The sequence below is a fragment of the Xiphophorus maculatus genome, chromosome 3 (assembly GCF_002775205.1).
Source record: "Xiphophorus maculatus strain JP 163 A chromosome 3, X_maculatus-5.0-male, whole genome shotgun sequence".
In the NCBI taxonomy this organism is placed as follows: Eukaryota; Metazoa; Chordata; class Actinopteri; order Cyprinodontiformes; family Poeciliidae; genus Xiphophorus; species Xiphophorus maculatus.
Genome location: NC_036445.1, coordinates 14,804,137 through 14,830,419, shown reverse-complemented (window position 1 = coordinate 14,830,419; position 26,283 = coordinate 14,804,137). Strand labels below are relative to the sequence as shown.

At 38.5% G+C, this 26,283-nt stretch overlaps 2 protein-coding genes across 2 annotated transcripts in view; one reads left to right on the top strand and one right to left on the bottom strand.

The window, feature by feature from the left end:
* LOC102221507 (dynein heavy chain 11, axonemal-like) overlaps positions 1-1,932 on the top strand; it is a 47,248-nt gene extending 45,316 nt beyond the window's left edge. Inside the window, exon 83 of the mRNA XM_023330573.1 lies at positions 398-1,932. The gene's annotated coding sequence lies outside the window, so the exon portion shown is untranslated. The remainder of the gene's footprint in view (positions 1-397) is intronic.
* Positions 1,933-2,003: 71 nt separating this feature from the next.
* On the bottom strand, positions 2,004-25,555 carry LOC102221249 (rap guanine nucleotide exchange factor 5-like). The gene is made up of 18 exons (XM_005812642.3): positions 25,199-25,555; positions 21,125-21,264; positions 20,428-20,528; positions 14,201-14,279; positions 13,874-14,018; positions 13,703-13,800; positions 10,846-10,876; positions 10,578-10,656; positions 9,478-9,627; positions 8,957-9,054; positions 7,896-8,018; positions 7,604-7,782; positions 7,338-7,428; positions 7,183-7,233; positions 6,847-6,934; positions 6,648-6,712; positions 6,508-6,562; positions 2,004-5,723 (listed from the first exon to the last, which is right to left on the bottom strand). The coding sequence occupies exons 1-18, from the start codon at positions 25,376-25,378 to the stop codon at positions 5,605-5,607; spliced, it is 1,872 nt and encodes a 623-aa protein (XP_005812699.2). The 5' UTR covers positions 25,379-25,555; the 3' UTR covers positions 2,004-5,604.
* Positions 25,556-26,283: the final 728 nt, after the last annotated feature.

Genomic DNA, 26,283 nt, shown 5'->3' with positions numbered 1-26,283 from the left:
TTCTTATCAAATTAATTGAGGTTAATTGAAAAGTGAGAAGATTTCCAGATTGTTGTTTTATTAGAAATAAATGCTTAAAACACTGTTCATTTCAGAAAAGTCAAATTTTAGAATTGTTGTATAGACCAAAATTAATCATACTACTAGAAAATTAACTTCTTAAAGAAACGGTTCACATTTATTCTGTAGTTTCTTTGAATAAACCATTTGCTAACTTCATGATCCTAATGTCATCGGGGTTAACAGAGGCCATATTATTGAAAATGCGATTCAAATTGCAGCCCTGCATCACACTGGTGTTTTTTGGGGTGTTGGGGAGATCAAACCAGCCCTTTTTCTCCAATAAGATTTCTCCGACGATAATAACTGTTGTGTTGTTCTTAATTCCTCCCTGCAGCCCCAGTGGCTCCAGACAGACAAATGGAGGATGGAAGATTGATTCTCTGTATTGTATTCCAGGAGAGGGAAATGAAGAGCCGGTCTTCCTGCAGATTCTCCTCATCTGCCTTCTCTTCCTCTCATTAGCACGCCGCAGCAGCTAGCCAGTCATTTGGTGACAGGGAAATGATACAGTGCCTGCAGTGTTTGGGAGGAAATGGCAGGGTGCGAGGCCCCGGCACGGCGGGGGGTCGTGCCATGGATAAGTCATGATAAAGGCCAAAGAGGACACCTGGTAAAAGTCAGAGAGGGCATCTGGGTCACACCTCCACCCCCCATCAAAAAAACAGGAGTTGGAAGTTATTTTCTTCTCTTAACTTCTTTTATTTTTTAGAAACTTTAAACTTTTATCACTTGAAATAACAGGATTAACCTAATTATTGGTTGACTCACGAGTTAAAGAAGTTTTGAAATGAACTGAGAAATTGTCTGGGATCCAGGAAGAGGATTTTGCATTTGACCAGCTATCCTGTGAATGCAGCATTCAAAAGCTTTATCACATGGTTCTGACTTTTCCCTTTAATGTACTTGTTTGTTCAGCACAGATTAACAACAAATGTTGTATTAAGGCATATTCAAAGCTAATTTTTCTCCCGTCTAAAGAAACCAAGTTAATTGCATCAAGTCATCAAGTTGTTTTATTAGATTATTACCATCATCATCTTCTAGTGTTTTGGTTTTCTTTTGTATGTCTGATTATTTTCTATGTTCTTTAGCTTTGATGTATTCTCCTTATTGTCATTATTTTCTAAAAGATGTTGTCACATTACTTTCTCCCTCCCTCACATTTCTTAGTGTTATGTTTGCTGATGATTGTTTAGGCCTGTTTCTTCTTTTGGTCTTTGTTCCTTTTTTCTCTCAGTTCAGGTTCCCTGCTAGTTTCCTGATTAGTCTATCACTCTGCCTGAGTAATTAAGCCCATTGACTTCACCTGTACTTAGCCATCACTTTCACCTGTTTCCCTGCTATTTAGGTTCTTGATTTGTCTTTGGTCAGTGCTGGATTCTCTATCTTTATGCCCTGTTTCCTCGTTAAGTGCCTTGCTCCTTTTCGTGCCACAATTTCTAAGTTTTAATTTTTATTATTAAATTCTCAATTATGCCTCACTTAAGTGTCTATGTTTGATGGGCTGGAAGGTGTCACCTGAGAGAGGGATGCCTAGGTTTCCCCCCTAGAACTATTAACTCAGTGATCTGATCTCAGGTAAACATAAGACAATGGATGGGTGAATGTACATAAAAAAAATATCTCTTATCTGGTGCACATCTTTAGTTTGAGGCAAGGAGAAAAATATTTAAACCAGTAAGCTATATTCTGTTTTGTGAAGGACTAAGGAGCTTGTGCTTTAATTTTATTTAGTTGGTTTTTAACTATAAACACCTCTGTCTGATGACCAGGAGGATTTTACCATCTCAATGATATAAATAGAACCAACTTTGTTGGTTCTATTTTTAGCATTTTGTTCACATTTCTAGTCCTCAGAGAAATCAAAATCTACTAAAATATATATCAGCAGGTCAGAACTTTACAAATCTAGTGATTAGAAATCAGGCACAGAATCTCGGTCAGTGCATGAAACGGTTTTATTGCATGCACAGTTGACAGAGGTGGTCAGTTCATCATTGGACACATAGAGCAGCGAACAAAAAGGATTAAACAAAAGCATGATAATTTTTAAATCTGTAGAACACATGAAGAATTAAATAAATATCGATATGCAGAGACAATATAAATACTCAACTGTACATAGTTGAATAAAAATGTAGAACTAGATAATGATAAAGCAGATTTATCTCATAATGATCACTGGATTGAAACTTAAAATATGCTAAGCAAAGGTTCTAGAAGTTATCCTGCAAGACACATTATTATGGTTTAAACTTGTACACTGCAATGAGAATGACCATTGCACAGGAAGAAATTTTACAGTTTTAATTCAGAAGTGCTGTCATTTCATTTTGCTATTGCTTTCTATTTCTGTGTAAATTTCAGTCTATTGCAACTCTGCAGCTTTTGTTTTATTAGCTAAAGAAAATCTGACTAGTTTTCAATAAATTTCTTTGTTTTTTCTGGTATAACGAAGCTGATGCCAATTCCTGACTCCTTTGTTTGTCAACAATTCAACTTTTTCCAGAGCAGTAAAGTGCAACTACTGGTATGTTTAACATACTGGTAAAATACAGTATACTTTACATTCTTGAGCTTCCTACACAGCCTGCATTGAGTAAAGCCTTCTCTGATAAACAGAACTTGCCAATAACAAAAGTACTGTAAGGAAAGATGATGCACTGACAAAATATGCAACTGGAATATTAAAATGAAATATTCAACAATCATTGTCATAACATATACAATCTCAATCAGACATCTTTGTGTGTGTTAACTGAACAGTTTTACTCATGTAGCAATATTTCACTACAAGAATAGATTGCTGAGTTTGCAAACACCCCATGTGTGAGGAACTTGCTGTCTGTCCTAATCTTTAGCTAACTCATCAAAAATCTGTAAGTATTAAATTCATTCATTAAGTGCTAAAAGCTTCTAAAACTCATTTAAAACAGATTTAGTGAATAACAATTATCACAGGAACTATTTTATTCTGTTGCATTCAAACTTTATACTGTATTTTCTTTTAAACTTCGATAGAATACAAACACATCATATTTGACCTTTGAACTATTAGAGAGCTGCTTTAATAATTAAGTCTATTGATCAACAACTGGAATATAGATTAATTTTAATCTTTACTCAGGAAATTTTATAGTGAGGATTTGGATGATCTTGAAGACATTGAAGAAAATTAAATGTTAGTTGTTCATGTTTTCATCAAGCAAAGAACCTTGAATTGCCTTTTTGCTAAAATGTGCTATGCAAATTAATAATGCATTTCTTCAGGTCACTTTAAAAGTCCTCACTGGACTTCAGATCTGTTCAGAAGAACCCTCTATTCCCTGAAAGTCGTCTCTAAATTTTTACAATATGGGAAGTATATAACTTTTGGTATGGTCAAAAAATTTTTCTAAATGCCTGTACATGTCAAAGTCTCTCACAGGAAAAATCTTGCCAGTTTAAAACTTATGAAGGAAAGAAAAAAAATCGTGGTTAGCTATTATTTTATTTTAAACAATTGCTGTCTCTTTTTATTCAACGGAACGATTACATGTTGTAGAAAAATAGTAATGTGAAAACAACCTCAGTCTTGAGTTAATATAACAGAAGTTTTGATGATTTCGCTCTGTCAGTATAAAGGACTGATTTTTAGAAAAAAAAAATATACTAGAATCCACTTTTTTTTTTTTTAATGAACCGTTCAAGTTTATTTAGCTCTCGTGTTACCTCAAGAACTTCTCTGATTGGTTGAGCAGTTCCTGGAGATGACTCTTTACCCTTCATGTTGTGGGTAAGTGAAGTCCCAAGACTGTGACCAAATCTTAGAATTAATCAAGGTTTTTCCCCAGCAGAGTCAGGGAGGTCTTGTATACCTTTTCGGAGATTTGGTTTTGTTAACTGCTTTTTCTTGTCATTGTTCACTATGTCAAGAAGAAAACTATACTTTTATGTGAATGTTCCACTATATTCTGGTTTGTCCTCACAACACTTTGGAAAGGTGGTCGTTGTAGGGTCTTTTAACAAGTACTGTATTTGTGCCTTGGATTTCTTGTCAGTTAAGCCGAGAGACGATGTTGAAACCACACACTAGCAGAGGTCCAGGAAGAACCAAGTAAGGCGCTTCTTGCTGTTCTTGTGCTAACAGGAGATGAATCAAGGCTGGTTTCAAATCTTGGGTCTACCTCCTTGTTTTGTTCCTCCCAAAGATTAAAATAGGTACTACAATCTAAGTTAGGCTTTGAAGCTACTGTCTGTGGGCTTCTGAGACAATGAGCAACTCTGAATATTGATAGATTTTAATCAGCTAAAATAAAAGTTGGACCTTCAGTTCACTTGACCTAAAACATCCCCCCCCATTAGTCACAGTTTGTTGATTTAGTGTCAGCTTTTTTCTTCTCTTCTTTGATTGAGATCTCTTGATTTCACTGATTGTGAGCTCCAGATTTTTCTTTTGCAAACTTTTTTGAACTTTTAATTTTAGCGTTGGTTCTAAATAAATGCTAAAGGGAACCTACTATACAAAGTTTTCAGACATTTTTGTTCTAGAAACAGTTCAAACCCTGAAAAAAAAAACCCCAAACATCCAGCCTTAACCAGATAATTCTGAAAGGAGCTCATAACAGGCAGAACAGAGGAGGTGAAATCTCATTTTCCAATGATTTTGAGAAAGAAATTTAATGACCATGTTATGACCATGTTATTTTACAGCCCGTAGACCAGGGGTCTACGGGTATCCTGGTCCTCGAGGGCCGGTGTCCTGCAACTCTTGGATGTCTCCCTGATCAAACACACCTCCTAAGTGTAGTCAAGTTCTCCAAGTCCTGCTAAGGACCTCATTATTTGATTCAGGTGTGTTGAAGTAGAGATACATCTAAAAGTTGCAGGAGACCGGCTCTTGAGGCCTGGAGTTGCCCACCCCTGCCGTAGACCTATTCTAACTCCTTTTAATAGCAAACATAATAGGTCTCCTTTAATCCTGAGAAATAAGTAGAAATCTCCTTTTTTATTTTTAGCACTGTATGTAAAGTTTTAATTGATTTTGTTGTGGTATGAAAGATGAATCATGAGTATTAATGCAATTTAAAGTCACTTGAGAGCAGAACAGTATTAATCAACTGGAAGTATTCATTACAGTGGGCCGTTGAAAAAGAAAAATTTCCCTTGCTAACTTCTGCCATCTGCAGGTCTTCATAAAAACAGTAGCAGCTTTGGACCCCATAATGATGTCTTGATAAATGGCTGCCACTCAAGGCTTCTGCTGTTGTTGCAGTTCAGCCGCTGGCGCTGCAGCTTTCCAGTTGAGTAATAGTTGAATGAATCAGTCACGTGGTAGTGGATCCAAACTGTTTCTGCGGCCTTCCTCACATGCGTCTTTCACTGCTTGTTTAGGTCTCTGGTGACAGCCTCCTGATTGAGTTACTCCATCTTGTGTGTTTGAGTCAGAAACATGCATACCTCCAAGGATTGCTGACCGAGTCCTGGGCACTACGAGCTGAGACAGTGATCGGTTGATCCTTGGCAATTCCACAGAGTGGGAAGAATAGAAAAAACTCCTGTCTACGCACGAGGCTCCAGTCTGTGTGACAGTTCGAACAGAGTCTGCTGATTGTCGATGACATGAAGGTAATCAGTGTAGGCTCGAACCTCTGAGCTGCTCTTCTGGGCAATTCCATTTCCTAGAAGAAGAACATTATTTTACTTCTAACCTGTGATGATATTACTCCACAAGTGTTCAAATGCTTGAAACACTATCCAAAAGTAATTAGAAATTGGAACAGAGTGAATAACTAGAACCAATCTCTTTGGTTTCCTTAGATTTTGGAATGATAAACTGAAGTTGACTGCAGAGTTTGAAAAGTATAGGTTCAGTTCAAATGCATCATTGGACTGAGTTAACTACTCTATAATGTGCCTTGAGGTCTTAAAGGCACACTCCTCTCCATGTTTATAGATGTTTCCCTGCTTTAACACACCTGATTCAGATGTCTGCAATTCGGTAAAAGCCTGTTACTCAGCCATCAATTGAAATCAGCTTTGCTGAAGCAGGAAAACATCTAAAACATGCAAGACGGTGTGACTTGAGGAAACACTGCTTTAGATCAATGGTTCTCAAACATTCTGTCATCACGTCTCATTGAAACTATAAATACCTTGTAGATCCATCAACCAGAGGTTGGAGTAGGACAGAAATTGGAATCGGATATTTATTTTTTAATCAGCTCTGAGTGATCGGCAGCTCAAATGCTAAGTCAGATTTTCTTTTTTCTTTTAACATCAATTCTGTTAAAAGAATTGTTTTAACAATGAACCAGTGAATGTCTTGTATATAAAATTCAGCAATAGCTGATGTAAAAAAAACAAACAAACAAAAAAACACTGACGATTTAGATCTCACAGGTCTCATTGTGATTACCAGTTTAAAACATCACATCATGCGTGACAAGTGATCTGAATACTGACCCACGTGGTCTTGCTGACACTCTCGGATGAGTCTCGCCATGTCTGCTATCATGTGCTGGAGGATACAGATAGAGACTTTGATTAAGCATTTTCCATACTGTATGTTTCCTGTCCAGAAGATAAAAGACACCAAAACTTACCAACTTCTCAAAATTGACCAGATTATCATGAAATGTTTTGTTGCCTTCATGGATGAATGTGATGTCTAAAAGGGAAAAGATTTATATTTAGTGAAAAATTTGGGTGTAAAAATGGAATCGTCCAATGATTGTGACAACTCCCCGTTTTACCCCAATGTCAAGTTTTTGGGCTCCTGAAGCAGAAGAGTAAGGAACACACCTTTCAAGAGTAAAGGAAGAAACGGGATCTTGGGGGACTTCATCTTCTTGAAGGAGTCCCTGTATGCCTTGTGGTTCAGTGAGGGATCCTGTGAAGAAATGTTCAAAATCAGCAAAACTCTCCAGGGAAGGATGTGTGTGTCTGTGCAAGCAGACATTGTTAGAAGTGAATTCTGGAAGGATTCAAAGCTAATGATCACATAAACCTGAAATTCTTAGTGAAGTAAAACGTGTTTGGTTTTAGCTACTTGTATCCCCTGGTGCAGCATGGATTAACATCAACGCTCTGCTTTCAGCAGTGATAGGTAATATAACAATTATCTATGAGTAGACTCACTGTGACTGTCTCCAGCTCGGAAAACAGCTTCTTAAATTTACCAGGAATTTTCTGCAGGGACAGAAACATTGGTTATTATATTTTTTTTCCAGGTAGTTCAACTGCTGCTGCAAATAATAACAAATTAATGTCAGAAGGAAAAGAGGAAATCTAACCTCCCACGTCTGACTGAGGCGGCTTACAGCACCAGCATTCAGGCCCATAATAATGGCAAAGAAACTGTTGAGGTTCCTCTGTGCTTTACAGCTAGAAAAAAATAAAACAGAATTTTAAGGGTTATATTTCAAAAGAATTAAACTAAGTGCAACCTAATGGTTTGCCACAAGAGGGCGTTGAATTCTCAATCAAATCAAGGCTACTGTTACAGCAAAGTAGTATTAAAAGGCAATCAGTAATTTTTTTTTGGTGAAAAGTGACTAACTGAGCAGCAATCTTGATGAACTTCTTGATGAGCTGGACCCTTTTGCAGAGCGTCGGGCACAGCAGCACCTCAGTCATGACCCACAGCTGGACTTCATTGCATTGCTGCAGCAGCGTCTCTAATGGCATTGTGTAGCTACTGCAAACATGGCGGTTGAAGGTGAAGTAGATCAGTTCCTGCTGTAAGACAAAAAGAAAAAAACTTTAACCAAACTGAAGTAAGCTATGACAAAAAGAAAGGTGACACATCCAGAGGTAACTATTTGCGCTTAAGGATGCAAATAGAGGCCAACCTCGTGCATCGAGTTGAAAATCGTCCAGTCAAAGTTGGTGAGTGCAACAGCCACATCCCATGTATTTAAAGTTAGCATGCGAGCCGTCCTCTGTTGCAACTCTGAGTTATCTGTAAATGGGTTCTGTAGAGGAAAAACACATATAAGATGTTTTTTTATTTATTTGCCAAAGTCCGTTTAAAACATTTTTTTCTGGAAGAAACCAACATTCAGGCAGAAACATTTTAACAACCCATTTTAGACACAAGGAGTCAGATTTTACTGAAGGAGGGTTTGATGTGAATTTATTATCCATTTGCTAAGATAAGTTGTAATTTTGAAAGCACTTGTTTTCTTGTAGAATTACACAACAGAGTAATCAGTCAATAATTTGATTTCTGTAAACTTTCCAAATTGAGATAATGGTTTGGCAATCCTACCCATGATGGAGGTGCTCTGTATTATAGACTGACAAAAATGGATCCCTATTATTTATCATATTAAGAACTAAAATGACCAAATGGAATGTCTTGCAGTTAAATTTTTGTCTTCAGCTGTGGATCTTATTGAGATTTTCTTAATGGTTGGTTGAGTCAATTTGCAAGTTTTATTTTCCTGGTTCATATATGATTTTGTTTAAAAAATTTGTGGTGTTTTGTTCTACAGTGTTCCTTCTTATTTATATGTCTTCTTTGAAGGCTGTTTTACATTTCACTTTGTCTTTTGTGATCATTTATATTATTCTCTCAAAAGGCTCAGCTTGCATCTATAGAAATAAACTGATTTGAATTTATGTGATTTTAGGCCAGACATCCCAAAGCTCATAGTGCAATGTGACCTACATATAATTATAAAATCCAATAAATTATAAATTATGGTCACTTCGCTTATTATTATTTTTTTATTTAAGGAATGTTTTTAAGCACTTGTGTTCATTAGAACTTTGCATCCTATTTTTATTTTGTCTTTTATGTTTCTCTAATTTCAAACAATCTCCTCACTCCTTTTCTTGGACAAAATTCTCTCCCACTAAATCTGCTCCTGAGCCCCATCAAAGTCACAAATTACAATGCCGTTCCTACCAGGACTTCACCGAGGTCCTTCCTGCACACATGAAGCCTCCCCACTGGCCGAAAAGAATTGGAGAAAACTCTGTCCTGAGGCTGCAGGAGGAGTCTACCTGCAAAGAGGAAAACGCATCACAAACAGCAGAATGCCATTAAAAATGAGTCGGGTAGCCTGGAAGCATCTATCAGTGCTCAGAGATAAGACTCAGTGGCAGCCTCTGCTCCAAGGAAACCAGTTACTTCTGCCACAGAAAACAGATACTGGCCTGCAATGGATTGAACAAGGCAATGCAATTAACTCATCTTATTATCCACCACAGATGGGCTGAATAACTGATCATAAAATGCAATCAACGAAAACAAGTTCATAATCTTTTATTGTACCTGCATGGTCTGCGTTTAAATATTATTCATAATGCAAAACAATTCTTGAAAGCTTCATTTTTGCTCTAAGATGTTACTCTTTAGGTGAGATGTGTAGTACCACGAGTCATCTGTGACGGTTGTGTGCTGTAAGAGATCAGAGTGGTGTTTACCTCCAGGATAAGTAATGGCCACAAGTATCAGTTCAGATGCAGGAACATCCATCCTCTCTGCCACTGCCTGCAACAGCTCCTGAGAAACCACCTCAGAGTGGACCTTCGCACTAAGATACGAGTCCATCGTGACGTACACACGGCAGAGAACTGGAAAAGAAGATGTAGCCATTTTTAATAAGTTTGAATATTACTGATTGTTTTTTTTTTCAGTAACTCAATTCATGAGTTGAGATTAATAACACTGTCCTGTAAGCTGTGGGTGTTTGATTTTACATGGAGCATTGCTGCCATCTGTTGGACTTTTAGGGAACTGCTTGACTTTTATGTTGTTTAGTCAATACGTTTGTTTTGCTAGCAAAAAAAAACAAAAAACGTTTGTTTTGCTAGCGGTAGAACAGATGTGTCTATTATGAACGCCACATTCCAGGTCAAGTTCTTCGAAGCAATGCCTGTAAGTAGCAGCTTATACGTCAACATGAGCGTTTATGTTAAGAAAAGAGAAAAGAAATAACTATCTACTGTATTTGTTTACTTTAATAAGTTCTGGAAATTTGATTGTTTGCTATGTAATAAGCTAACTAGCAGGCTGCTAAGCTTTTCTTAGGCCGTTAGCGTTGCAGCTCAGTATTAAAATTGTTTATCCTTTTGAGGTAGCGTTGTTGTTGTACTTTTAATGTATGTAACTGAATGTAAAACACTTCTGCTGGCTTTATGTTAAATATAATGTTATGCTTAAGAATTGATGAAAATGCATTTAAAATGAGAAAATCACAGGCTAATAAAAAGCATTTTTATTTTTATTCCAGAAATGTGGGCTTAATGAAAAGTTTAATACGTACTAATAGGTTATCAAAATGTACTTTTTACGTGATTAAAGAGTACATTGAGAGTTGATAAGCAAATCAACACTCAAATAAAAACTGATCCAAACGTGAAAAACATGGTAAGTCAGGAATTTGCATTTCCAAACATGTCATTCATTCCTTGGAAAGAACCCTATTGTTTCAAGCTCCCAGCTTAACGTTTCCTTTCATTCATTTTGAAAATAGCGTAATGATGGGAGGAATGTCCAAGAAACGTCACCTTGCAGGACTTACCTTCCTTGTTCTCTCTCTGTGTGATCCTGGATCTGAGCCCATTCTCTTTCAAGCTCAATTGGTGGGAAAGAGCTCTACCCTAAAAAGCAAAATAAGGGAAGATCCATTGATTATAACGCATGTTAAGAATTTTACTTTGAGCAACAAAACAAAAAAATACAGGTTTTTATGGCCTTAACCCCAGATATGTTGTAGGGCAAACACAAAGTTCTGTTTTTTATGACAACTTGTCTCTTTTAAAGACATAAAACAGGAAATTCTCACTTACATTTCTGTGTGGCGAATCATCATCCACAGTGCTACAAAAAAATAAAAACAGAAGAGAAAACGTGAAATACACCAGCCTTCATAGCCACAAAAAGACTCACCGATCTGCTAATGACAACTAAACCCTATAAAGTCTATAATCAGGGTAAACAGGGTATATATTTATCCACAACATCCTCTGCAGCATTCAGTCCATTACTGGCATTCAGTGTCAAGTAGAGATTAAAGTGCTTAGCAGATTTTAGACATTCCAAAGTGATCTCTTCATTTCATCATCCAATTCTCATCGGTTAGTTCTGGTCGGCATGATATATAGCCCTGTGCCTGTGTTCATCGCTCAGCTTTCACGAGTTTTGCATCCCAATAGGCGTGCTGGCACAGAACCGGTCCTGAGGGATCCCTTCTCAGGGGCTAGCAGCAGTAGCCCTGTGCTAATGAAAAACCTGATTCCCTTTGTCACATCTAAACAGACCCCGCCTTACAAAAAGAGCAGAGTCACTGTGGATATCTATGACTTCACATGTCACATGAGGATACAGAATGCCAAGCACAAATTGGGTTTTGTTCTCACTGCGAGGTTTCCGAATCATATGATTTGAAGTTCAATTTGCACATAAAGTCCAGATGGAAGCTGATCAGGAGGCAGGTTGGGAGGAAGGGGCCTCCGTCTATAAAAAAATGACACCTTTTCACACAGCAGCAGATTGTCACAGCAGTGGGATCGGCTGAGCTTGTCCCCATCTGAGACAGGACTGATTGTGAAAAGCCCATAAATACAGGATTATGTCAGTGGGTAACACCCACACACACAGTCTAGCAGTATGAAGGGGTAGGAGTTGTGGGTTTCCCTTACCGGATATAAACATAATAAAGGCAGGCTGAGATATCAGCACCAACAGAAAAAGACTGAACTACACGGATGCAGATGTTCCCAGGGGAAAAATTCAGTTTGGTGGCTGAACAAAGGGGAAGAGGGAGATGGGCGGGGCAATAAGTCTGCTTACTCAGGGTTTGTTTAGAAACCAAAATAACAATTTTTGTTCATTTTTGATTCAAAACAAACACTAAAATGATACAACAAAGCATCACTTTAGCATTTTAGTTTTTCATGCCTTTTCAACACATCAATCATGACCACATACATTAGTTAATCAGAACCACATTTTACATTTCCAACTTCTATTAGGACATCTTTAAAGATTTTAACATGTATAAAGTAGGTGAACTAACATAAAATTATACATGAACTATCTAACCTTTATTGACATTTTGATAATATATATTATCATGAATGTGCGCAGTCTTTGACATGAGCTTCTATGATGCAGGATTTTTTGGGGGGGGAATGTAGTACTGGATAAAAGATAAGTTAATAACTGAAATCAACTGATTATTATCTGCACTATTTAGTCACCAATCAAGTGGAGCATGGCAGAATTCAAAGGCACATCACTCCTAAGAGTAAAATTTTATATGGCAGTGTCATAGATGAATAAATCTGGCATATTTTAATCGGTCACAGACCTGCAGGCTTTTATGTCAGACCCCTGCTAAGAGCAGCGTCTGTTGCTGTTAGTCTGCCATGATTAAAGTTTCTAAGCATTCCTTCAGGCTGACCTTTCCTGTCCAACAGCAAGATGTCTGGCTCTCACACTCGGACTCTGTAGTTGCTTGCTGGAGTTCCACAGTATATCTTCTTTTCTGCAACATTCTCTGTCTGAGGCCTGAGGGACTCTCTTGTCACTGCGCTAAAGAGAATCTTTCTGATGTGATTGGACACTTGCAAACACTAATTTCTTTCTTCTTGAGAAAGAAAATGCTGTACGTGCCTTGAACAGTACTTTCACCTCTCAAAGGTTTTCTTATTTTGTCACATTATAACCACAAACCCCAACATATAACATATATAAAGGGAGACCAACACCAAGTCATTAACTTACCCATCTACACTAACGGAAATGGCGCAAATCTGCCACCACCATGTTTTATAGGTGGGATTACTAGTTTAGGGTGATTTTCAAAGCCCTGAATATTGATTTGCAAGTGTATCTTGCTTTTAAGTTAGACATACCTTTATTCCTGATCTGTCTGCTGTGTTCCTTGATTCTCATGATGCTGGTTGTTCAAAATGTTCTTTAATAAACCACCGAGGCTTTACAGAACAGTTGGATTTATAATGAGATTCAGTTCCACACAGACTTTACTGTTTATGGATTAGGTATGCTTTGGAAACATTTGTTTACATTGGATTTTAATGTAGGTGTATTCAAGTAAACCTGTAACCTTCCCCTTTACAGCCACATACTATGTTGGTCTGTAACACAAAAGCCCAATATTATACGTTAATGTAAATTTTCTTCAAGTTTGCATGATATAAAGACTTTTGCAAGACACAAATCTGTCATAAATGCCCACTTCACCCCCAGCCCCCAATGCCACACTCTGGAATAACTCAGCAACTTGTGTTTTGAGCCATGTCTGTTTTTTGGCAGCGCAGTGGAGAGTCGATGTAGGCATTGCATTATTTCTATTGCCTTTTTATAGCTTATACTTTTCTCTTATGTGAGAACCACTTCTAGGCTCTTGTCGCTATTTCTTAAAACCAGAATTCCCTCTCTTTCTTCCATTCCAGATAAAGAGCAAAATGACCTTTAAATCGCCGAGAATAAAACCGCAGAGCACGGAAATTACTTTACAATTTCTGAATGGAGTCATTGATGAAAAGCTAAAAAGGGAGGCCTGGAGAGAAGAACTCTGTCTTTGTGTTCAAAAGTTCCTCTTAGACCACCAACATGTGTCATTCCTACTGGATGTTATACACATGAAAATAAAAAACAAATCCAGATACAGTTACTTACTGTCTGCGTCTTAGCTGGTAGAATTTCTGCAACTCCATCACATCCTTCTCCAGGGCTGGGTGCTCATAAAGATCATCGAACACGTAACGGTACAAACTCTGGAAGCACAGTTGTCTGTCATCATTCCACATCTCATCTCACGTTCCACTCATTTCCACAGATATTTCCTACCTTGAGGAACACTTTCACATGTTCGTCCTCTCTCAGGAACTCCTTGCAGAGAGACATCCAATGCCACACCAGGTGCAGGACTTTCTGTTTCCTCTCCAGAACCTCTTTCAGGTCCTCCTTAATTTTGTGCCGCTTGTTGCAATAGGTGCATACTGGTTAAGGATCAGATTTCCGTACATTCAATGAGACGATTCAATGGTGAGTGGAAGCTGAAGCACTATTGCTTTTCTTTAACACCCATTTTTCTGTTCGTAAATGTAATTTATGTCTGTTATTAGGAATAAATAATTGCAATGCTTCTGCAGAAATACCTCCATGCAAGGATATTGTCCCAGAAGAGCTTGGCATAAATCGCTGGTTGACATGAACACTGGGTATGTGAGTAGAAAGTCATCCAGAAGCATATCTGCAAAGACACATACATATTGATAAAGGTCAAAAATGTGTATGTTTCAGTAGCAAATGTTCAGAGAGAATTTCCACTTTGAAAAAAAGTATGCTATTACAGGAAAACAGGCTTAAAGGCTGCAGGAACACAGCCTCATTAATGCAGCAGTACGCTGAAGGGCAGGAACACTACCGACCCCGACAGCTGCATGATTAATATCTTCTGAACTGCTTATATTGCTAGGCTGCACTTATGATTCATATGGCCTCACTTTTTTTCCATGTTCCACTTTAATACCACAAGGATAGCTCGTTCTTTACTGCCAAAAATCATTTAGAGATTGCTAAGCACAGGAAAACATGAAAAAACTTCTCTTTAGAGCAAAATTATTTGCCGTCAGTCTGAAGGAAATAAAAGTAAACAGAATCTTCAAGCATATTTTACTCTGGCATGTTGAAAGAAGCCTTTACTTACATTATCTTCAGACTCTCATAATAGTTTATGCCATCTGCGTCAATGGAGATAAGCTAACAACGTGACGGTGTCAAATGATGTTTCTCAAGCTTGTGTTTTTATTTTTGCACTTGAAAAGAAACAATCTGATATAATTCATATCGGTCATCCTAATCTGCTTTAAGGTGCACATTTTCTGCTCATTCATCTGTATGTGATTCATTCCAAGTCAAGCTAATTGTTCTGCTACTCAGTTTCTGTGTAATTAATGCAAAGTCAATACAGTGAACTGAATCAAACTGTGTTAAACTGAAGTGAACTGAATTAAAGGGAAAATACAGATTTTTAATAATTCAATATTGTCATTCGATGTTAGCGCTGCAATCACAGATCAATTTCTTATGTATTTTGTTAGAAAGATTGCTCTTGTAAATATTTTTATATTGACATATAATTTCTCAACCTGGTACCCATTGTTTTTTTGTACAAAAAGTCAAAAATACATCCAGTTATCCATTTAACAAAATTTTATTTCATATTGTAGGATCAGTCTTCTGCATACAGGCCTTAGACCAAGAATTGTAAATCACTTCCTTTAATTTCACCGCAGCTTCCAGAGTCTTTTGTGAGTGTTCCGGTCCAGCAGACTCACCGACATCATTATGTTAATCCGTTCAGAGCAGCTGTGCATACATAACTCCCCGCTTATGAGGGGGTTACTCTCTCACATGCATGCAGCAGTCATAAACAACACAGTGAAACAGCCTTAACAGAAAGTCTGAACAGCAGGGAACTAGAAACTACCTCACAAGCTGTAGCACTTTTACCCGCGTAAAATCCTCTGTAATAGCTGGCACATTTAGGACTCTTTCTGGTATATTTACTAGCCTCCTGAAGATCAGTATGTCTTACAGAGACCCATTTGTCTTTAGAAATGAGACGAAGTGTGGTTATAATGGCGTTCCCCCTTGTTTAGGCTCAGGGGTTGTGTGTAGAGGTAAGCTGTGAATTAGGATTTGGGATATACTAGTCGTGATTAGGGAAAATGTCTGGGTTAGGCATAAATCCAGTTACTGAAAGGAATTGAAGTCAATACAAAGTCCTAATATGGATAGAAATACAAGTATTGAATTGAATATACTTTATTAATCCTAGAGGGAAATTCACATTTCAGTAAAACCTGTCCAAAGAACAACATACAAACATAACGTGGGAGACAGGTGCCTGAGACTGCAGCCCGGGGGGGGGGCGTCACCTTTCATTAGATGAAATGACAATAAAGGAGGTTGAGGAAGAAAAAACTTTGTCCAAGTAGACATAATTTAGGATTGCAAAAAATACCTTTGCACATAAAGCAACAAATAGACAACAAAATAATCAGGGGCCAGCGAAGGGTGTGAGTTGGGGGGGACTATAGCCATGAAAAATGTATGTGGGTGTGTGTGTGTGATAGACAAAACTGCTTCTCTTGGCCCACTGGTGGTTAATTTGTGCTGGAAAGTACTATGATTGTGTGTAAGTTATGCAAAAAAGGAGTGCACTTATCACCGAAACTATTCAAGCCTAAAATACCATCTCAGTCGTAAACAAGCTTCAGCAAGCACAGATATCCCCAACGGAAACGTCAGCTTCCACAGTCACATTTCTGAAGTTCTTCATCCTGAGAAGTTACATGAACGATTAACGGTTCCTGAAAAACATGACCAATGCCAGAGGGTACGGCGGTCCGGGCCCATGCATTCAGGAAACGTTCTGACATGTACACATGCAGACTGTGTACATGTTAAGTGTTAATTTTGTGTATATAGTTAATACTAAAAAAAATTATTTGAAAAGTGTTTCTTCTGCCTGAATTTATTTAGTACATATTTGTAGTATTTTTGTTTTAGTCTTTAAAATGCCAGAATTTGTCTAACTTTATATTTTGTCTGATGATATAATTTCAAAATAATTAATCAGATTACATGATCAGTTGCTCTGTGCTGATCAATGAGTGATATACAGTGAGCACAGCAATGTGTAGCTTTTTTTAATTTATTTATTTAGCGGCAAACAAGAGCCTTTATCTTTGAATATGACAGTCATTCACCTAATGGGATTCCTTTTCGTCCTGTCTCAAAACACCACGGAGATCCTGTCATTACAGAAACGAATGATCTAGAACATGCTTCTGAGAGCTGGCTGCTCTGTGCAGCGAAGGAATCAATAACTGCATTTCAGATGAAGCCCAGGAAAAGCTGCAACTGTCCTGCATGGTACTTGTGAACGCAAAGGAAGGAAAGGAAAACTCTCTGCCTTTCACTCAGCTGTGGTTCATGTTTGGTTTCCCCTCAAACATGCCTCTGTGCTTTGAGAAAGAAGAAATTCTCTGCATTCTTAATGTTGTGAGCTGAGGATTTGCAAATAGGTGCTACAGTCATTTTGCTGCATGTGCAGGTCAGGACTTCTCAGTAAATCAGAGTTTGACTGAAAATAGAACTACCAGTAATTTAACCTAAGGAGTAAAACTTATATAATCATATATATTTATGACATAAGTGTGATAGGTTTTAACTGTTATCTAATTATTATTAGTTATTTAATAATTGCTTACAACTAAAAAAACTCCAAATGAAGTTTCTATGATTAAGTAAATTATACAAAAGAACCAATAAGAAGAAGGATTTTTAATGCAGAAATGTACGGTGGCCCTGAGGTGCAAACCATTTCAACAAATTGAAAAACACAACACCATTAATAACCAGTAATTGTGTAATTTGTAATTGTGCTTCGTTAATGTTGTGTTTTTGTAATTTGTAATTAAACTACTGTATGTTAATGTTGAAGTGGTTTGCACCTCAGGGCAACAGTAGAAATGACACATAATGACTGACAGTCATCAAAGACAACTGACAGTCGTCGACACCCTTCACAATAAAAAGCTTATTGCTAAAGATGTACTATTTATTTTGTACTATTTATTTCTTTATCTTTGTACATTATGCATATACACATAACCTGCATCTTAACTCGAGTCGAGCAAATCTCAATCTCGTTGTAATCTGTTGATGAGAATGACAAATAAATCTTATCTTATCTTATTATCTTATCTTATGACGCGCAAGACGTAACCAGTAAAATCCGGTTTAGGATTTTCAAAAAAAAACATCCGGAAGTAGTTCATTATTTCTTGCGCGGCCCGGTACCAATTGGTCCGCGGCCCGGTACCGGTCTGCGGCCCAGTGGTTGGGGACCACTGATTTAGAGGGTTCTCTGCTTTATGACTCCTGAACAATCCGGAGTGAAGCGCCCTACCTGGGCGAAATCAGCCATTTTTCACATGAAAATAGCATTTCAGTTGGAAATCAATCTCCCAGAGTGCGTAGAAAGAGTAAAGAAGTACTCTTTTTTTAACTCTTTTATCTAGGTTTTTTGAGGTCCAGTGTGAAGTTTCAACACTGAGTGACAATTTTGAGAGTCATGTCATCTGCTGATGTTGGTCCACTGTGTTTTATCAAGTCTATATTGAATACATTCATTTCTAGGACATGTCTCATTTAGCCCACAAGCTCCATAGAGAAGTGGATTTCCTTTGTACACCATGGCTCGGCACTTGTCCACACTGCCAGACTATCAATACCTACTGTGCGTGACTGGTCTTTAACCTTTCCTGACCTAAAACCGATAGATAATCTATGGAGTATTGTTAAAAGGAAGACAAGAAAAAACAGAGCCAGCAATGCAGATGTGCTGAAGTTGTATGCTCTTTAAAATTAACTGAAAAATGTCTCCTGATGTAAAATGAGTCTTTACAATATATGAGCATGTTACTGAAATAAATGAATTTTCTAATTGCCCCCACCACCACTCTGGAAGGCTGATGTGATTGGCTGGTGTAAATTGAGAAGGCGGGGTTTAATCAGTATATGGGTGGGCAGCTAGATGTAGCAGGAGAGCTGATGGGATGGCTGCCATTTTTGAAATCTGCTGTGTTGAACCAGACTTAATAGACCAGCTTTGTTGCTGTGCAGCCAAGGTTGGCTGACTTATTTTTTCACACCACACTTCTCAGCATAATCATATCCTAATTTACTAATATACACCTCCAATCATATAAAAATCCAGTCATTTTCCTCCATCTAAAAAAAGCAATATCAAACACAGCAACTTGGGGACTGTTCAAAGAAAAATGTATTTGAGTTTGATGGCATCAGAACACCTTAGTCTACCACGCTTCTGCAAAGCTCTGTGGATCAGCTTAGAAGTAGCATCAAAGGAACAACAACCTTTGCAAACAGGTACATACAGCCCAGCAGGAGTGAAACTACTAAACATCTCTGAGTAAAGACTAGCTGCTGTTCATGACTCCTCTGGTCTCTGGCTGCTTGACTTTGGGATTTGATTTTTAATCCATCTGGAGATGTTTGCTTAATGATATCACAGAGCAATGGACCTATGATGAATTTAAGCCATTTTTTTATGTAAGGATGTGAGCAGTTTTATTTTATTTTTTTAAATGTAACTCCTTCCTCCATCTAAAACTGCATTCCTAGCACTACAGTGACATCAGTTTTACTCAGTTCTTCTGCTAATCATGATCTGAGCCTCCACTGATGACAGTTTCTTCTTTTAAGAGAAAATAAATCTTTTTTTTTTTTCCCCTTCTTTTTACTTGCTTTCTTTCTCTCTTTGTCTGACTATTGCACTGCTCTCAGTCATCGTCTCTCATTGAGCAAACATCTTCAGCTTCAGCAACAGAGGGTCTCCTCTGCCTTGGCAACAGTGTCACATTATCATGTACCTGCTGGGATGAGAGGAAATGTGTTGATTTGTCGCTGCTGCTGGGCTGGAGTTCATGTGGTGCAGTCCACTGCAGTCACGCTCAAAAGATATGAGGAAGTGTTGCATATTTCTCACTGGTTTAATCCTGTGCTATTTTCTTTTCCAACAAAAAAAGAATGAACTGACAGTAAAAACATAGCTGGTTAAAGGAGTCTGGATAGTAAGATTTCCAAAAACACATAGTAGGAGAAAAAAAACGCTCTGAAGCCAAAAGAAAAATAAATTCTATGCTGTGTGTTTTGGGGGATGAGGGATAAATTGACATCACGGGAGGCATGATTTAGCTGATCAGTTGGTTTCAGTAAGCATTGTGACATACAACTAAGTTTGGAGTTTGAGTATTGAGGTTCAACCTTGTGTGCTTCATCAAGAGTCATGATAATAAAGAGCAGAAATACTAAGAGAAAACTTAAATTTGCTCTCATTAGTTCCCTTATGCCTTTTGTGATGTCACCGGAGGTATAGTAGCTTATTTCTAAAAAGATAGGTTTTATCTTAACAATTTGCATCAAAAAGGCAAAGCAAATAGGAAAACTGAATATAATGTGTTGTACCATAGTTGACAAGCTACTCTTCAGTGGGTTTGATCTAGCTTACAGAAAACTCAAGTGAGTAGCTTTAAAAAAAACAGGCTGAACATTTGGAACATTTAGGCACTCGTGATCAACCTGATGATACTGCCTGGAGACAAACTGCAGCACCGGCTCATTATGGAGACCAGAAGGGGTAAAGGAAACTTCATTTTATATCATTTTTTTGTCCTTTTTTCAGAAATCAGTAAATTTAACTCCTAGTGTTTGCAGCAGTAGATATCAAAATGCTTTTTCATACCCTGACATGACAAAGTAAGTTTAAAAGAAGAGAGGCAAAGTGTTAAAGTAAGGATCCTGACCTGACTCCTTCCCCTGCGTTGTTCTTCGGTCATCATCCAGCATCATGTCACCCAGCAGATGCTCCAGGATCTTCTCAGGGGTCCCTGACACCACCGCATACCTGTCAGACACAACAGAGTCAGCGGAGGAGTCCCTGCCGATGGAGGACAGAGATCTGCTGCTGCTCCATTCCTCCTCTCCCTCTGTTCCCTCATCGTCTATGTAACGAAAGTAGGGGACGTCAAAGGTGGGCATCGTCTGCGGCTCTGCTCGACTGGTGCTGGTGCTGATGCTCTCCTCCAAGCCCTCCTCATCCTCCTCGTCCTCCTCCTGCTCAACCAGGGCTGCATGCGGCAGCAGCAGCCTGCCGTCCTTCTGCAGGTTCAGGGGCTGAGGACGAGATCCCATCCCTGAAGAGTTGCCGTGCCCTCACCCCGGCTGCGCTTACTGCTGCGTGACACCTTCATGCATCCACCCGGGTGCGTTCACACCGAGGGATCCCCCTCAGTATGACTGGGAAGGCTGTCTCACAGCCCCATGCTGCTCATTTATATGTATTTAATGTTGTCATTTATGAGTGGAGAGCTGAGATGTGGGCACGCCTGAGTGAGTGTGTGAGCGACAGAGCCAGAGGAGGAGGCTGATGAGAGAAGGAGAGCTGAGAGAGAGGGAGAGAGAGAAACAGAGAGAGAGGAAGGAGGGAGTGGATAGGCTTACCTCCTGGTCTTTGCCTCTTCCCTCCCTCCTCCCCTCGACCATGCAGTGTGCGTTGGCTGCTCTGACAACACTCGACGGAGAACGAGCACATCGTGGCCCCGCTCCCTCACACACAAGCGGACTGCCTCGTCACTCTGTGGCTGGAGAGAGAAAAAGAAGAGGAGGGGGCTGAGTGTGTCATAAAGGAGATTCCCTTTTCTCCCTCTCACATAAATCACCTCTGATTTCCATCATAATACACTGTCAAAAGCAGCTCTGAAATAGAAAGAAAACGTCCACATATATCATTATTTGGTCCTTATCGCAGGAGCCCATTCAGGGATTAACATAAGTGAGTCACATATTTAAATTACTGATTTATGCACAGAGCCAATTAAATTATGGGGGATATCCAAGTAGGGAGTCTATTTGAAGCTGTCATTTGGTTATACTGTGCATACAAACAATGGTTTGGACTTGTGCTTAGGGTTTGATCCACACAGTAACTCCCCCAGTACAAACCTTCCAAGACACGATCATCCACCTAAACCTTTTGGTTATTTTGCATTAACACACTCATATTTTCCCAACCAGTGTAAAAAAATACAAGATTTTTGTTTTGACTATACAGCATTTATGAAACACTGCAGATGTTTCATGAAAAAAAGTTCAAAAACGTACAATTCCCACAACTCTGTCCATTTAAGCACCATTTACATATTGCCGCGGAGTAGCGCCCTGACCCCCCGACCTCCTTTTTTATGTTGTATTACTTTTTATTTTATTTATTGATTTGTTTCTGTGTGGTTCACTGTTCACTGTGTTTGTACAACTTACAAACACAAATCTTTCCAACTGTACTAAGATCTATATTTTATATGTTTTTACAAAGACCATCCCTTCATGTTTTATTCACATCTTTGAAACATTTCTCTTTTCTTATCAAGAAGGGTTCTCTTGCTAATGACAGGACGTTTCTGTAAACTTGTGATTAAAAGTTAATCATCTTCATGCAAAATGCAGCCATATTATTTTCTAATTCTTTGTCTTCTTTTCAGTCTTTTGCAGCCTCCACTTTGAGAAAGAACTGTTGTGCTTGCAGTAACACAATTCCTGATTGGATCTGGACAGTGCAGGACTCAGATCAGATATACTGGCCCTAATGAAGATTTCACTATATACACAATCATGCATCAGCTCCTTGCTTATACACCTCCTCCTTCAGTCGTCATCAGTCAATGAATCACCTCTGTTCATGCAATTAGCCAGGGCTGACAGGCTGGAAGTGGCTGCAGTTTGCAGCCCTAATTGTATTTTGTGGAGACAAATACATGGTCCTTCAGTAAAGCAGGATTTCCTGGCACAGTAACACTCAACCAGAGGACACACAGAGACAAAAAGACTGACTGCTGCAAAAACAGCAGGGATGTTCCCATGTGCACAGGATGGAATATTAACTTTAATACATGCTGGCAGCTTCTTGTGTGATTCATGACTTTGAGCGCATCTCATAAAGCTGTTCCAGCTGATCCCGATGTAACCAGCACACAGGCACAAAGAAAATGCCTCTTGTGTATTTTCGACCATAAAAGGGTGGAGCCACAGCACTTCTGTTCACAGAATCTGAACCTGATGAAAGGATGATGATTAGCTTCCTGGTTCCAGTGAAATATACTCTGTATTTCCAGGCAGATCCACCAGGTGCTTTGCTTTTAGCCTTAATGCACAGCTTTTCTGACTCAAATCACGACACCAAAGCCAAAGTGTGGATGTCCCTTTCCCCCTCAGAATGAATTATTGATCTGACCACAGCTTCTCTGGGATAACTGTCTGTGTGCAGTGGGAGACAGACTCATAACACAAAAGACAAACAACCAGATCCCCTGAGCCGGTGACTAAAATGCAACACAGGTCGAAAAGATCTTGAGTCAATGTTTCTAAAGAAGTCCTCCTATTAAGTATGATCTCAGGCTTCTGCTCAAAGTCATGTTCCTGAGATGTTTTCTGTCCTCTTTCATGTCTGGCATGTATGGTGTGAGGCCTGCAAAGTGTCAGTACTGTCAGAGTGCAGACGAGTCCAAATTCCCTCAGAAATAACAGCATGAGATGGCAAGAGGGTGAAGAGTAGCTTAGTTTCTCAAATAATGAAAACTGGCTCGCAAATTTAGAGTTTATTGTACATTTTACTATATTTACGCAAACAGAAGAGGTGGTATACAGCAAACAGAAGAGGTGGTATACAGCAAAGCATCAAACTTCACACTTTCAACTCAGACAAGCTCTAAAAAAGTACTTTTTAGCCTTCAGCACCCCTGTCAAATCCATCCATCAATTGTCTTCAGCTTTTCCCGGATCTGGGTTCAGGAGAAAACAGAGCTCCTTCTTTTCTGAGAAACTCCTTTTTTTTTAGAGAGTTCGATCTTCTAATAGATCAAACAAATATATTGTTGTATATTTGGCCATTCTGTTTCAACTTGGAGTAAACAGATTTCTACGCTCCTTGATGTCTGATTTCACATACTTAAATGAATCACACATTATGCTGTACAGTATGTGTTGGGTGAACTCCAGCACGAGTTTGGATCACTTTGCAAACAAGAAACAGGATAATTTCATGTAATACTTTGATTTCTAGATTAGTTGATGTATTAAACTTGTGGTCAATCTTTTGTGATTTTCAATAGCATTTCAAATGTACACCATGCAACTACTGCTGGAGATTTAGCACAGTAAATAGAATGCCGAAATTCTACATTGCTGACATTTGATCATACTGTGATTGGTGGCGGCTTAACGCAGGTGGTGAACTTTACTAAATGCTTAACAGATGAGAAGATCTGGCCTTGTTAGGGAGAAAAGGTCACAAATCTGACGCACGGGAACCCACCCAGAGACCACACAATGTACTGCCAGTACAGTCCAGCCAAAGACGTCAACCTTTCCTGCAATTGTCTAAAAGTCCAGCTAGCCGATACAGCTGGCAGGAAGGGTGAAGCTAAACCCACCAGAGCTTTGCCCAATCAGAGAGCTCTTGGGCTGATGTAATGTTTTTTTATTTTTCTAAGCACAGGCGGGTGAGACTGGACAGTGTGTGTGCACTTATGCTTTCAGAAGTAGCAGATGTTGTAAATGGATTGTGCCACAATCACCACCCATGTGTTCGTGGCACTTGAACACAAGGATGGTTTCTGTGTCTAACTTCATCGGAAGTTAGACGAAATGTTCTCACGGTAAATATACTTATTTGACTACATACATAGTTATACTTAATAAGTTAGAATGACATTAGAATATTCATTTATTTCAGTAACACCATTCCCTATGTGAAACATCGTTTTCTTTACACACAGACTGAAATTTGCAAGCTTTTATTTTTTTTTAAATCCTGATAATCCTTCAACATTTTTGATGTTTAACATTCAAGATTTAAATATTACATCAGATTAAGAATTTATTTTTATTTATTTTTTACACAGTAATGTGGGCTCAATGAAAAGTATGCTTAAAACTTGTGTATAGGTTATGGCATTGTTTTCTAAAAGATATTAAAATATGCACATATATTCTGACTTACTTAACATGACTGCATGTATCAAGTAACTTCAATAGACTTCACTTTGAATTAATGTGATAGTCATCCAGAGGAGCACAGAGGATAGTTTTAGTAAATAGGTTTTGTTTTAGATATTGAAAACAGACAATATGCATGTGGTCAAATTTTATTGTACAAGGTTGTTTACAATTGTGCAGTAATATTTCTCTGCTTCTGTTGAGTCCATTTCTTCCAACAAAACTTAATATATAGCTTTGAACCCTGCATTCTTTTTCACAAATATCTAGAAATATATCTTATAATATAGTTTTCCTTAAGTTATGTACTTAATTTGTATACATTTAGAAATTTCCCTCACTCAGGAACAATTAATGGAATATTCTGTGATATTCTATTCAAATACACTAACTAAATGAAAGCATACAGCATGCCGTCAGAGCTGTACAATATCATATTGACAGCTTGATTAATTATAGATACTACAGAGAAGTCAGATAAATGCTTGCAGTGAAAATCACAGACTTGGTCTTTGTGTATCTCACCTCAGATGTCTTCTCTGGACCCTTGCTGTGGCTTTGCAGGAACCGGCAGCCATCCTTCGCCAATCTCTGGACCATCTCCAGTCTGGACAGGTCCTCCTTGTCTTGCAGGATGCATTTGCTACCCTGCTGCAGTACAGGGGACGTAGAGAACATGTACTTGAGACCACAGTCCCACGACATTGTCAGCTAATGACCTGCTGGATTTAAAAGAAGTAAAACACCAAACACTGGTTTGTGTGAAAGTAGTCCAAATAAAGAAAAGCTATGTATGTCAGAGTTGTCTAAGTAAATCCCAGGTGCTGTGCACCTTGTTCAGATCTTTCTAAAAGACGTCCTCGGTTGGACTCCTTATGTGAGTCATGGGCTGGACTACGAGTGAAAGACACAGCCCCACTCTGTCAGTGTTGCACCTTCACCAAATGGGAGGGGAGTGGGTTTTGGAGAACAGAGGAAACATCTGGTGAGCCAGACAGCCCAGAAAAGGAAGTTTCGAAAACTCCCATGCAGGAGAGAGTCAGGACTGGGCAGGGTAACAGAAGGTCAAATGTTTTAAGGGTGGTGATGTATTAAGTATGGAATAGGTACAGGAGACAAAAGAACGTTATGATGTAGACACTATCAAATCAGGCCAGAGCTTTGTGGACTGTGGGGCTGAAAAACAATCAAAGTGGATTAAGCAAAGGAGAATATAACTTGTGTTGCTCCAGTAATTCTACCTCCTGTTAAAATACTGGCAAAGTTGCCTAGTAAATAAATAACATAAAATAAAATACAATCATAATTGAAGTCACAGTAGTTTTGCTTGTTGCATTTATTTATTGTCAGTTAGATTCTGAGACAGGGACAAAAATTCAGAAAAATCATTAAAGTGTTAAGGTGGCTCAGGGGTTAAGATTAATTGTCTTGCAATTGGAAAGTTGTGGATTTGACTCCAGTTTTCTCATCACCACATGTCGATGTACCAACAGGCAATTCATTTAACCCCATGTTGATTACCTCTCTGTGTATTGATGGAAATGTTTTTTTCCTTTCTATTTTTTTTGTCAGTGCAGCTGGGTGAATTTGGTGTAAAAGTAATTGATAGT